This window comes from Coffea arabica, chromosome 10e (assembly GCF_036785885.1).
Source record: "Coffea arabica cultivar ET-39 chromosome 10e, Coffea Arabica ET-39 HiFi, whole genome shotgun sequence".
NCBI classification, from domain to species: domain Eukaryota; kingdom Viridiplantae; phylum Streptophyta; class Magnoliopsida; order Gentianales; family Rubiaceae; genus Coffea; species Coffea arabica.
In genome coordinates this window covers 2,044,629-2,057,690 of record NC_092328.1, presented here as the reverse complement: position 1 = coordinate 2,057,690, position 13,062 = coordinate 2,044,629, and the positions used below count along the sequence as shown (strand labels likewise).

The 13,062-nt window shown below is 37.0% G+C and overlaps 2 protein-coding genes across 8 annotated transcripts; both read left to right on the top strand.

The window, feature by feature from the left end:
• Positions 1-1,346: 1,346 nt before the first annotated feature.
• Positions 1,347-2,595, top strand: LOC113712661 (uncharacterized). Its single transcript, XM_027236160.2, has 4 exons — positions 1,347-1,603; positions 1,730-1,848; positions 1,937-2,067; positions 2,165-2,595. Exons 1-4 carry the CDS (start codon positions 1,552-1,554, stop codon positions 2,313-2,315), a joined length of 453 nt encoding a protein of 150 aa, XP_027091961.1. The 5' UTR covers positions 1,347-1,551; the 3' UTR covers positions 2,316-2,595.
• Positions 2,596-5,087: 2,492 nt separating this feature from the next.
• LOC113712310 (eugenol synthase 1-like) lies at positions 5,088-12,241 on the top strand. 7 transcript variants are annotated; one of them, XR_011821769.1, is made up of 10 exons: positions 5,131-5,447; positions 5,576-5,710; positions 6,238-6,475; positions 6,625-6,828; positions 7,873-8,004; positions 8,796-8,841; positions 9,660-9,738; positions 9,834-9,999; positions 10,368-10,593; positions 10,753-11,182. XR_011821769.1 is itself a non-coding variant. In XM_027235669.2 (5 exons), exons 1-5 carry the CDS (start codon positions 5,265-5,267, stop codon positions 11,997-11,999), a joined length of 927 nt encoding a protein of 308 aa, XP_027091470.1. In that variant the 5' UTR covers positions 5,088-5,264; the 3' UTR covers positions 12,000-12,241. The 7 variants fall into 7 exon arrangements, 1 of the variants encoding a protein (XP_027091470.1); XR_011821767.1 differs by having other exon boundaries at positions 5,138-5,447; positions 8,796-8,909; XR_011821768.1 differs by having other exon boundaries at positions 5,138-5,447; positions 8,796-8,909; positions 10,249-10,593.
• The last annotated feature ends 821 nt before the right edge of the window (positions 12,242-13,062 follow it).

The following is a 13,062-nucleotide window of genomic DNA, read 5'->3' as shown; positions in this document are numbered from 1 at the left end:
TTAAGAGAGATGATTGAATTGGATGATAAGTTGGGAAGAATTGTATATAGAAAGTGATAAATTCAAGATATTCCATTTATTTAAAGGAGAAAAAAAAGGTAATCACGAAGACCTGTCTACATTTGAAAGGCCTTACTCTTGATTGTTTTAGATTTTGTAAAATGGATAAGCAAAAACTACTCTTTACTTAATTATGAATTTCAGATTTTTTTAATTATTAAAAAATCTATAATTTGAATAAAAAAATAAGCAATAACAGCATAAGAAAATAATAAATGAGAATAATCAATAATCAATAATCAATCGAGAACAGTATCAAATAAACTCACTTGACTTTGGGATAGCCCATTCGCGAAAATTCAGCAAGATAAACTGTTAAAGCCTAAAGGTGAGATCAGCCACACCACACAGGATTAGCCAAGATGGGATTAGGATTGGCATGACATGACACCTTGATGCCACGTAGTTTAGCCGGCGGTGATATGTACAAAATACTCACTCCAAACCTACACAAAAAAAAAAAAAAAAAAGAGTCAAAAACCGGAGTACTTTATCCAACATCTTTTTTCCCATCCTAACCTAAAAACTACTATTGCACGCTTTTCCTCAGAAGCAGTTAAAATTAAGTCCCATCACCACGCTCCCAATTCTATTTTTTTTTTTATCGGAACGATAAACCTAATCTATTCTACACTAAAAGAAAGGGAACCGGCCTAAAAAGACCTAGAGATAAGCCGGAGGGGATTGAACCACCATCCGCCTGAATTTTTTGAAAACAAATCATAAAAATGTGACATTTTTGAAACCTTGCCTCCCCCCACCAAGTAGGCGGTGGCCACTGAGCCAAAGGCCCAGTGGTTCCTAATTCTAATTGCTTGGACAATATTTTTTGTTATATGATGTATGAAAAATAAAAGGCTGATTAAAAATATTTAAAAAAATTTAAAAATGAATATTTTTACTAGCTAAGGCTATTACTTATTTATTAGTTTATTTCAACCAAAAAAAAAGAAAAAGAAAAAGAAAAAGAAAAAGGGTAGTGAAGAAGCATCCACAATAACCGATAATCTCCATAATAAGCAAGGACCAGATTTTAATCATACAATTGCTTACTTTTACTTTGGGAAATTCATTATCCATCATAGGATTTTCTTCGATAGAATGTCCCTTCACTCAATTAAATTAAACAAGGGGATTAAAAAAGACTTATTTCAAAGTTACTTGTCGGTCTCCTCGCCGCCCCGTGACTTCCGCAATCTGTGGGCTCGTCCTGAGAGAGAAATGGTCTCAGTATCACTGTGTGTGGTACAGTTAATCATTTTAATGTATATCTGAGGATAAGATCAAGACTGGCCATTACCTTAGTTTGGCCCACCAAGAAACATTGGATATAGCTACATGCTCTAGTGGTAGTCTTTATTATTATTATAGTAATAAATGAACCAAGAGGATATCTTTATCAGGTTGAGCTACTTATAGCAGAAGTTCTTATCAGTTGATCAATCGAAGCAGTTCAGTTGAAAGTTATCAGCAGAAGAATAGTTAGTGAAAATGGGTTCTCTCATGGCAGGTTGGGATTCTCCCGTTCAAGATCCTAAAGTTGGTACGTGACTCCTAGCATCTGTACCTTTCATTCTTGTAAACTTTTTAATGTTTCTTCCGTAAGAACCCCTTTTTTGTTTTTTCCTTATGTCTAACAAAAAATGGTTTCTTTCTTTTTGTTTTTCAGAGAAGTTGCGGAGAAATAGTTCATTAACAAGAGAAGAAATTCAGGCCTTTTGGAAATCTAAAAAACAAAAGGAGGAGGAACATCTCAGAGACATTTCCATGTTATCCCCACGCAGCCAGGTCAGGTCTCCTTCCTATGACTTTTTTCTGTTTTCAAAATTAGTCGGGATCGAGTAGCTATTAGCTGATGCTCACCAAATATACGCAGGAAAACGTATTTGAGGATGCCAGAATGAGAAATCGAAGATCGGATTCTTTGCCAGCACAGGACGCAAAGGAAGAGGACTTGGACCCGGAAACTGCATCAAATTTGGAGAAATTGATTCTAAAGCACGGCTGGTAAGTCGAAGTATACACATCTGTTTCTTTATTTTGTTGATCTGATTTAATTAGTACTCGACTCGTCTTTTTTTTTTTTCCTTGGTGAGTCATGCAGGTGGATTAGCAGCAACTCGGCGTTTCTAAACGAGCCGCCGGTGATTGCAGGAGAAGGACCTCGTTACAAGTATGCATCACAATTCCATGTAGCAGACATGGCTTCCTCAAAGACCAATAACGCCGCAGCTCCAACTGGAGTTGGGGCATGAGGCCTCCGCCTCTGGCCTTCAGCTGAATATTATTTAGCTGTCCATCATCATCTTTCATGAGATGCTGTGCCCAAATATGAAACAATCGAGGCACTGATCAGTAATAGGAGTGGGATATTGCTAAGCTTGTCATCCTTTTTCTTTTCTTTTCTTTTTTTCTTGTATATATATATATGTGTGTGATTTTGTGCCATGGTCTGAGGATTGTGAGTTTTTAACGCTGTACATATTCCCTATGAATGTATTGTAATCATCAAGCCAAGACATAGCTTTCCTCTTAGTGCCTCTAATGGCTGCTGCTGTGAACATTCTGTCGGTCGTTGGGGATGGGGCAGTAGTGTAATGTGCCGCACTCTTTTTTTTTTTTTTTTTTTGGTCGATGCGATAGAATTTTTTTATAACCTAACCTATTCTAGGAGGAGGAGGAGGTGGAGATTCGATGTGAGTAAAAATTTCATCAAAATTGATCAATGAAGACTATCACATATTGTGATAAATTTTGTGAAAAATAAGATTTGAATCCTTAGCTTTCTACGCTGCCAAGCTTAAAAAGGCTTGGTGGTGCCAAGCTTAAAAAGGCTTGGAATAGCCACCGGACCAAAGGCTCAATGGCTAATTAGGCGCACTCAGTGGAAGGAATTATAAGTTGTAATGGGATATTTTAGAATTTTGAAAGATGAGATGTGTACCAAAGAAAAAGCCTAATCATTTTTTTTTTTGGAAAAAAAAAATCTAAATGGAAAGTTCCTGGTGATGGCCGAAAGTATCTTATCTTGCTGAAAACCAAGACAGCACAGCTACAAGGATGTAAACATGTGTAATTACACTAAGAACGACAAACCAGTAATTCCTTGAACCAATATTCCGCTAAGTCAGTGCTTAATATCTTAGTCACTTTCATGTGAATGGTGACGCCCATTCCATTCAAGTTGCAACATGGCTAGTTATTAGAGGTCATAAATCGGGATCTGGCATCGTGCAAACAAGAGTTACTGCAAACTTTTCAAAGTAATGTCGCGTCTCAATTATTTAATCATGTTTTAAAATTTTAATTTTTTAAAAATAATAATTTGATTGTGGTGTTTATGCCTTCGAGCAGGTTAATCGAGCATTCGAACGAGGGGAAAAAAGGTTAATCGAGCATTCGAGCTTTTTAGCTTCCCAATCAGCACTTGTAATTGCTAAGAGTCTCTCAAATCCTTGGAACTGTTGAGGTGTCGAGCAGGGTAACGGTGAGCAATACTGGGTTTCGTGGGGGGTCATCACTTCTTAGTACCAGCGGGCCTACTGACTTGTCCTTTTGGGGTTGTCATCCCACATCGGTTCTTGGGGGGGGGGGTTTGGGGTTGGGTTTATAAGTCCCTGGAAGGACCTCAAAAGTTGCCGGCTTTTGAGGTTTCTTCTGGGATTAGATTTATAATTCTAACTTCCGTCAAAAAAAAAAAAAAAGAGCAATAATATATCATTGTTACTTTAAATTCATTGGGAATTATACTTTTCAAGCACACCATTTTCTTTCTTTGTTCTTATTTCGCATCAGGTTCTTATATACCACAGTACCAAACCTTTCTGCCTATACTTCAAAAATGAAGTTTCCAGGTATATACTACAAAAATTAAATACATGAGAAAAAAAGAAGTGCGCTCTTCTTCTACCGTTAGCACAATGTTTCTGATGTACGCGCATACTCTTCTCACTCTCCCTCACAAAAAGAAAAACAAATCCATCTACGTATGCTAAAATACACATTTTAACAGATAAACACTCACCTCTTCCCTCGCAAACACGCCCTTTTTAAACTAATATTTCAAAAAAAAAAAAACTAATTAATTACAAAAAAGAAAAAAGAAGAACATAATATTATTATAGAGCTCAAACTATTCTCAAGTGTAGCTCGACGTAACTTATATTAGTTTGAGCTTGACTGGTTCCTTTAAGTGAACAAGTCTAGTTCAAACATAAAATTAAGCTCATTTAATAAATCCGGCTCGTGCATAGCTGATTTAAACTCATTTAGGATCATTTATATATTCAGCGGAGCTAATATGTCTTCTTTTTTTTTTTTTAATGATTACGTGCATTAAACTTGTCTTGATTGTTTAAAAATTGTTTTATGAAAAGTGTTTGGACACCTTCTTATATTTTGTGGAATTATTTTTGTTTAGTAAGTTGATTAAATTGGTTAAATTTGTCGAGTCACAATTTCCTATAGTATATTGGAATTCATTTGAGTTTTTTCAAGTTCGAGCGCATTTAAGCTCAATTCATCATGTGTTAACAAAGTCGAGCTTGTTTTCAAATCAGACTCAGGATTTATTTCCAAGTCGTATTTGACATAAATTTAGACAAAGAATTTCTTTATAAGTCGCATTTCTAGCATCAAGGAAATGATATGGTTATAAAATATCCCACGTGTTAAATTAATAAGTCGAGCTCAAAGCAAAATAATCAAATTTATTATTATAAAAATATTATTATTATTATAAAAAAAATTTAACTCTTATCAAATTTATTCCTATTTATTTTTTTTCTCGATAAATGGATATTTAGTTTCATTAACGTCCATATATTCCATCGGATTTTCATTTTACATAAAATGTAGGTGAATTATGTGGTTATTTTAAAATTTTAAAAAATTCATATGACATTACGTAAAATCACGAGAGAGTTATATGTCATTTATCCTAAGATTAGCTAATAAGATATTTTCACTGGTCACCTAGAAGATGTACCTGACCGTTTTCATCGACCAAATACAACTCAATCGATTCCTTCGCTTCTAGTGACGTAAAGGTCTTTTCTAATAACTCCCAAACCAATCCTCAAACTGTTTAAATAGAGTTCCTCAGTGTGCCAACGTCCCAACACTCCATTCTTTCCCTGCTCTGCTGCATCAGTTAAAAAACTCTCCACAACCCTTCATTTTTAGATACCTCCGAATATTCAAGAATGGCAGAAAAAAGCAAGATTTTGGTCATTGGTGGAACGGGATACATTGGCAAGTTTATAGTTGAGGCAAGCATTAAGGCTGGGCATCCCACCTTTGTTCTGGTTAGAGAATCTACCGTTTCTGATCCTGTCAAGGGAAAACTTGCTCAAGGCTTCAAGAACTCCGGTGCTACTCTGGTTCATGTAAGCAGCGTTAATTTTTTCCAAGAGAGTATCGTCACTTGGGATTCCTTTATTATTAGTATTTTTTCCCCCTTTTAGCTGGTGATGTATATTTTTGTCCTTGATATTGGAATTCTTCCTTGGAGCAGGGTGACCTGTATGATCATGAAAGTTTAGTGAAAGCCATAAAGCAGGTGGATGTGGTCATATCAACTGTTGGTTTCGGTCAATTGAATGATCAGGGGAAGATCATTGACGCAATTAAAGAAGCTGGAAATGTCAAGGTGTGTTGTTTATGTGGTCTTGTTACTAATGATTCTCATAGGAGAATGTATTGATTACTTTTATTTTTTTTCTTGGATTATTCTGTCATTGCTTTCACTACACTGCTACATGTATGCTGTAACTGCTAATGAGCTCTAGCACAATTTTCCTCAGGAATGCTCACTGCAGATTTTGTGGCGCTGCAATATTGATAATCAAAGGTTTTAGTTGTTGAAATATATTAAATTTTGATAATGCACATGAAATTCATGTATTTGAGGGTTCTATGTGTCGTTCGTAGAACTTGATAATGCATGTGACTCATCTATATGGTACTTCCCATTTTCAGAGTGGAGAAGCGACTAAGATTAATTGGTCAATTCATTGAGGATGTTTTAGTCATCGTGAGAAACCATTGTGATCTTGACAATCTGTGAATTCAACGAAAAGATTGCAGATTGGAATGAAATTTTACTGGAGTATGATTTGTGCAAGTTTATCAACTGTCATCCCCAAATTCTGACACATGATATGGCGAAATTCTCAGAAATTCTACCCTTCAGAGTTTGGAATTGATGTGGATCGCCAAAATGCAGTTGAGCCTGGCAAGTCTGTATTTGCAGTTAAATCTCGGATTCGTAGAGCCACTGAGGCCGCAGGGATCCCTTACACCCCTCTCGTATCTAACGCTTTTGCTGGATATTTTCTTCGAACCTTGGTACAGCCAGGAGCCACTGCTCCACCACGAGATAAAGTTGCTATCTGGGGAGATGGAAATGCCAAAGGTATGGCATACAATATCACTCGGCTATTCTTTTTCACCTACTTCACCTGATCATGTTCTTATCCTCTGCCCAAGTTATTATCCTGTAAGAACGTGAATATTGTGTCGGTGCTTCATGTATATGTTTTTTTTCTAATGTTTCAATTGCAGCGGTTTACAATGAAGAACATGACATTGGCACCTTCACCATCAAAACTGTCCATGATCCAAGAACATTGAACAAAGTTGTCTACATTATGCCCCCTAAGAATATTGTGTCATTTAATGAGTTAGTGGCCATATGGGAGAAGAAGATTGGTAAAACTTTGGAGAAGGAATATATTCCTGAGGAACAAGTCCTGAAGAACATCCAAGGTGATAAGAAGTTTGATTTCAATTTCCTCATTCTTCTTAGCAAACCTTATCAACATAAGTAGATAACGTCCCAACAGAATTCAGCCAAAACTTTCGTCGTCCTCTCACGTGCCCGGCATGTGGATTAGAAGCATTTAGTCCTTCGCGCCTCGCGCGTTAGCTTCCCACCTGGCCTCGCTGCCAGTATCTCATGTGCTTCTGCTGCATTCTTTCTTCCCGCTGCCTTCTCTCTGCAGCTGCTCTCTCTCTCTTTCTTCTGTCATTTGTTTTCCTCTTTTATCTTTCTCTTCTTTCCACAACAATGTTCCTCTGTCCTCTCAATTTCTCTCCCTTTTCCTCTAGGGTTACGTACATCCTCATACTTTGTCCATTCGCTCCTCCTCCTCCTCCGCCGGCGCACTGTCTCCCTCTCCTCTATCGCCTCCTTTTCTACCTAGCATCAGAGGTCCGCTTTCTCCCACTGGCCCTGGGATTCCCCTTTCGCCTCCTTCTGCTTCAAGTTCAACCTCGCTGTTCCCTTTTTTTTTATACCATTTCTCCTCCACCGCCGCACCTTCTTCCTCTCGTTTATCTCTCAGCCTTTGAGAGGCCTTTCAATTCCGTAGCAAGATCCTCGCCATCATCGGCATCTCTCACTGCCTTTCCTCCCTAGATCTCCAGACCCTCCGGACCCAGACCCTCACCCTTTATAGGCTCAACTCCTCCAGATCTCCAGACCATCCTTGCTTGGAGGAAACAGAGAAAGAGATCAATTAAAGCATCTTCCTTTTCCCTTTTTCCTAACCCTAAGCTGACCCGCCTTTCATCCTCGCCGCTCTTCCTCACACTTCCTCTCCCTTCCCTGCCCTTTCCTCTCCCTATCCCATCTTACTACATACAGTTTACTTCTTTATTCACCGGCACTCGAATTCGAGTATAATCCTCATCTGCCGTCCAAAACAACCTGCGGGAAGTTGGATAAAGGTTTGCCTTTTTTTTTCCTCAATCGGTTTTTCATACTCTGTTGTCTTATCTTACGAGGTAATGGGTCTGGATTTGAAGCAGGTGCATCAACGATTGTAAGATTTTTCTTGGTGGGGTCTTGTCATCAGATGCGTAAAAGGAGAGATGGGGTTTAGTAGCTGTTTCAGTGCATCTGGTTCTTGCAAGGGACGAATAAAGCACATGTGCCATGAGGTAAGAACCAAGAATATTTCAATTTTTAGTTTAGGCTTGAATGGAGGTTTTTCCCAATTATTGCTAAATTTGAGCATGGTGATAATTTTGTTGATTGGATTTAACATTCTTGTTGAAAGTGAAATACTCTATAAGCCATTTCTGTTTTCTTGAGGGATTTGCGTGTTGTACGCATGAAAATGAGAGGTATTAATGAGTGAAAAGGGATTTGCCATGAAATTTTTTGTTAGTTATCATCTGCTAAAGCAAATGTCTCCAAACTTGAACTACAAATTAGGCTGTTAATATCATGCTCAAAACTTTAACAGTTTACAATTAGCAATTGAACCTGAATTTATGTTTCCCGATTTCCAATTTTCAACTCTAGATATTCCCCAGGCAAGCACAACCTTCAAGCTTCTCATCATAACTATGCGTCCTTAGGAAACATCTGTTTTTTCTAACTTGATAAGTGGAGCCGATCCATGTATTCTTAAGGTAGCTATGTTACCCAGTTTAGAGTTGTTTGGTTCAGAAAAAGTTAACATCAGAAAAAGCTCCAAAGTCAGGTTTCAGTTTGAGCTTAATCTAAGCGGGACATAAGTGCCTTTAGCTGCTCACAACTTAGATAACAGTTTCAGTTCAAAGATATAAGAACCTGAATTTTTTTTGTGAGATTTATGCTGCATATTTTAGGATGGGTGTTATGGTTTCATCTGAATAGTGCATATACTAATCTACAACTCTTTTCCATGATTTTGTATATGATCACTTCTGATTCTCTGGTTTTCTATCTGCTTCTGCATGGTTAGAGCTTGCTACCAGCAATGTCAGGCTATTCTCATACAACTCTTTGAGGTCAGCAACAGGACACTTTCTCTCCTCAAACTAGAATAGGAGGCGGCGGTTTTGGAGTAGTATAAAGGGTATGATCAATCTTAGTTTGTGTGTCTGCATAAGTTTTACTGTTATGGCAACTTTGCTTCGAAGAGTAATATAGAGGAGAGAAATGAGGAACTAAGCTATTATGGTACCTTACCAATACCATTCTTATGTTCGGTCCTCCTCAATTTGTTAGCTCTTCATAGAGGCTCTTATCCAATTTTTTGTACTATTACTTGCTTGCATCTCACCTTAAAATTACTTGTTAGAGAACTAAACATGGTGCAATGATATTGACATGTGTGTAATTCCTTATGATCTGGTGGATTAAAACTTCTGTTGGCTATTGAATAAGATGAGTAAATTTCTTATATCAAGAATTCAACAAGAATGAAACAGGCAGACCTTGATAATTGTCTACTATATGATGGTTTATATGTGTAGGTATGCATTCAAGTGTCATCGAAAATCTGGAGCTGGAAGGGACATTGTCTACCCCATTGAATTCAATTGCATTTCATCTCATATAAGTGCTGCATATACATTTATCCACAATAAAGAGATTATTGTTCAGCAGTCATTCATTGGAAGTTGGCTTGTATGGCCTTTTTGTTTTTTTTTTTTCAAGTTTTGTTAAGAAAGAAAATCAATGCTAAGATATTTCACTAGTGGAGCTATCTTTTCTTGATTTATTTTATGTTGAATGATTGAGTTGGATCTATTACAATTTTCTATTGATTGAATATCTTTAGCCTCTTCCCGTAATCTATCTCAAAACTGATTTAAATATGCAGCTATGGTACATTTGCTACTGGGGATTGTGATGGTTATGTTAGTGTGTGGGATGGAAACAACAAAAAAAGGCTGTATCAGGTACTTTTTCCACACTGAATTTGAAGTGTCTTCAACTTCATGATGACAGTGCTCACTTTAGTACAAGCATTTATGTTTTTCTTTCTTTTCTTCAGTCTCATTCAACTTACAGTACTCAAAATACCCAGCAAGCCGTGTTGAAGATGTTGAGGGAAAATAAGGACCGATTTGACTTAGTACTTAGGGATGTTCATATGCCTGACATGGATGGCTATAAGCTTTTGGAGCTTGTTGGACTTGAAATGGACCTTCCTGTCATGAGTAAGCAAACAAACTTTCTCTTCTATGTCATTCGAGAATGTTATGATTACTCCTTTCTGGAGTGCATTTGGGAACAGGAAGCATGTCATTTTACTTATCTGCATTGTTTTGGCATTATTTGCTCAAATGCGTAAAGTAAGAACGTTTTACTATTTTGTCTTTCAAAATATATGCATATTGAGTGTTTGGGCATTATGTTATAGAAACCCTTTGATCATTCCATATGAATACTTCCTTGAATTCTGCCAGTGTTATCAGCAAACAGTGATCCCAAGCTTGTAATAAAATGGGTCATGCATGGTGCATGTGACTTTGGTGAAACTTGTTCGAATTAAGGAGCTGAGGAATATTTGGCAACATGTTATCAGGAAAAAGAAGTTTGATACCAAGAAACAAGGGAAGTCTACTTATGAAGACAAGGCTGTTCAGGGAAATAGAGATGTCTGTCACGGGCATCAGAATACAGGTAACAGAGATCAGAATGGGAAACTTAATAAAAAGAGGAAGGATGAAGAAGATGAGAGTGAAGATGACGGACATGATCATGAAGATCCAGCAACACAGATCCAGCCTAACTTTGTTATTTTGTTACTGGTATGGTTTCTTTTGGACCTTATGCATCAAGAATTGCATGTTAATTATTCTATTCATCTATCTTCTATGGTCCTGTTCCACAACATCATGACATTGTTACTTTATATTCCATTATCTTGAAAGCAAGCTAATCTTTGCTTCCACAAATTTTACCTGCAGGTTGATAATATGATTATCAGGAAGAGGATTCATGTTCGCGTAGAGTATGTTCAGCCTTCTCGATGCAATGAGGAAATCAAGTATAGAACAGAAAAAATGATGAATTGAAGGCTGCAGCAAAGGCAAGAGGTGAGGTCAACAATACTAAGAGGCAACCTGAAGGGCCCAAACCAGGTTTCATGGTAGAAGGTGCAACTTTGGAGACTGTAACTCCAATTCCATAAAATGTGGTCAATGATCTCAAAGGGGGTTACTAAGTTTGTACTATGTTGGAGTTCTCTCTATTTGTTTATCGCTTAAACAATTGAAGACTAGAAAATCTGTTTTTCCCCTCATAGCCTTCAAATTAGTGCGGATTTGGTATTTTTGTAATATTAATAGAGGCATTGGCCATTGAGTTTTGTGTTTAATGAAAGTAATGTTGACAAAATGATGATGCGGTACCTGTTTCCAACAATTTTTGTTTACGTGCAATGTCAATTTTGTTGCCCCTGACTTGAGTGTGTGTTTTCTACGCGGGATATGTCGTAGCTTCTATGGATGAGCAATTTGGAAGTTCTTTGATATAACAATGTGGTTTACAGAAGCGTTGTTTTCGTCTTTGTAGAGTATTTTCGGAAACAAAGTTCCATATACAAATGTGGATGGTGTATAATCTCCACAAGAATGAATTAATTGAATGGCTGCCTTGGTTTTCTACTAGGAAAGATGAAGGTAAGTGGGGTAGGGAGACCAAAGAAATGGCTATGATGTCGTACTTGAGCGTAGATACAATTTATTGCCATTTCTCTTGCAAATGGTTTTCATATGCAAAACAAAGCATGGAACAGACATAACTCCATGGACTACCGGTTTAACTCCATAGACTACCTGTTTAAGGATCCATTCCTTCTAAATTTTATTAATAATTCGCATACTTTTTCTGCATAAATTACAATTTTTATTACTTCATATATTTTATTTTGCATGTATACAAAAGTGGACAGGGCATTTTACATTTCCATCGCGCGAAGCGCATTTATGTCTTCTAGTTGTATGAATTATTAGCGTATAAATTTCTGATGGACCATTTCTTTGCAGAGGCTCCAACTCCACTCAATGTCGCATTATCAATCCGCCATTCAATTCTGGTTAACGGTGATAGTACCAACTTTACAATTGAGCCATCTTTTGGTGTAGAGGCTTCAGAGCTCTATTCTGATGTCAAGTACACCACTGTCGAGGAGTACCTTGATCGATTCGTCTGAGAAGTTCATCGGTCTTCTAATATGGTCATTGCCTTGGCTGATAAACTTTGTCAAAGCCTTTGTGTTGAATGTCTTGTAATGATCTTTGTTAAATACTTCTGCTACATTTGGTTTTACTTCATATTTTTAGCTCATGTTTCAAATATATGAGGAGTGTTATCTATATTAGTGTTGTACATTCTCTGCCCCTTTGTGGGAATGATGAGGTAGTAATGAAACGAGTCGTTTTCCACTTTCTACAATGCTTTTGCCATAGCACTTTGCAACTCATTTTATAATTCAATCTTGTGAATTGCTGCTAATAACTTCTGACTCTTTGTGGGATTATTGGCCAATGTAATTGACATGGCAGTAAATACAACACTAATGCGACTATTGAAAGAATAGGCTTTGACTAGGGTTGCAAAACAGAGGAGCTTTGCCCTAATCAAATCGATTCTCTGCTTAATTTTATCAAACTCGAACTCGAATTTGACAAACTCTCAATGTAAAACCCGAGTTCGAGCTTAAAAAAATTAAAAAATAATAATTATTTTATTTTTTAAAAAAATGAATAAAATAGTAATTTTTTTTAATAAATAAAAAAATATTAAAAATATATATGTAATGTCACTATTGGTTCACGAATAAACTAGCGGAATATCTTTGAACTCGAATTCAACCTCTGACTCAAACTACTCACGAGCGGTTCATGTTGTATGAACTCCTAACTTTGATAATATTCAATTATAACTATGCCATTGCATATACACACACACACATATATATATATATATATATATATATATATATAATCGAGTAGGTTCACGAGTTAATGAGTGAAATGTCTTTGAATTCGAGCTCGACCTCCGACTCAAGATACTCACAAGCGGCTTGAGTTATGTGCACCCCTAGCTTTGACAATACACAATCATAACTGTGCCATTGCTGTTGTGGTGAACTAAGAGTTTGACGTCTGTTGTCGAGTGGCAGGTGCATAATTATGCTTTAAACCCAAGCCTGTGATGATTGTGCATGGTGGTCGTTCAATTGGGGATGCTTGAATTTCACTCTTGGCATGTTT

Bases quoted from the DNA above. Each gene is read 5' to 3' on its own strand.
- LOC113712661 (XM_027236160.2), top strand. From the start codon at position 1,552: ATGGGTTCTCTCATGGCAGGTTGGGATTCTCCCGTTCAAGATCCTAAA. The intron at 1,849-1,936 runs GTCAGGTCTCCT...AAATATACGCAG, and splicing joins TGTTATCCCCACGCAGCCAG to GAAAACGTATTTGAGGATGC. The intron at 2,068-2,164 runs GTAAGTCGAAGT...TGAGTCATGCAG, and splicing joins TTGATTCTAAAGCACGGCTG to GTGGATTAGCAGCAACTCGG.
- LOC113712310 (XM_027235669.2), top strand. From the start codon at position 5,265: ATGGCAGAAAAAAGCAAGATTTTGGTCATTGGTGGAACGGGATACATT. The intron at 5,448-5,575 runs GTAAGCAGCGTT...TCCTTGGAGCAG, and splicing joins CCGGTGCTACTCTGGTTCAT to GGTGACCTGTATGATCATGA. The intron at 5,711-6,237 runs GTGTGTTGTTTA...CGAAATTCTCAG, and splicing joins AAGAAGCTGGAAATGTCAAG to AAATTCTACCCTTCAGAGTT.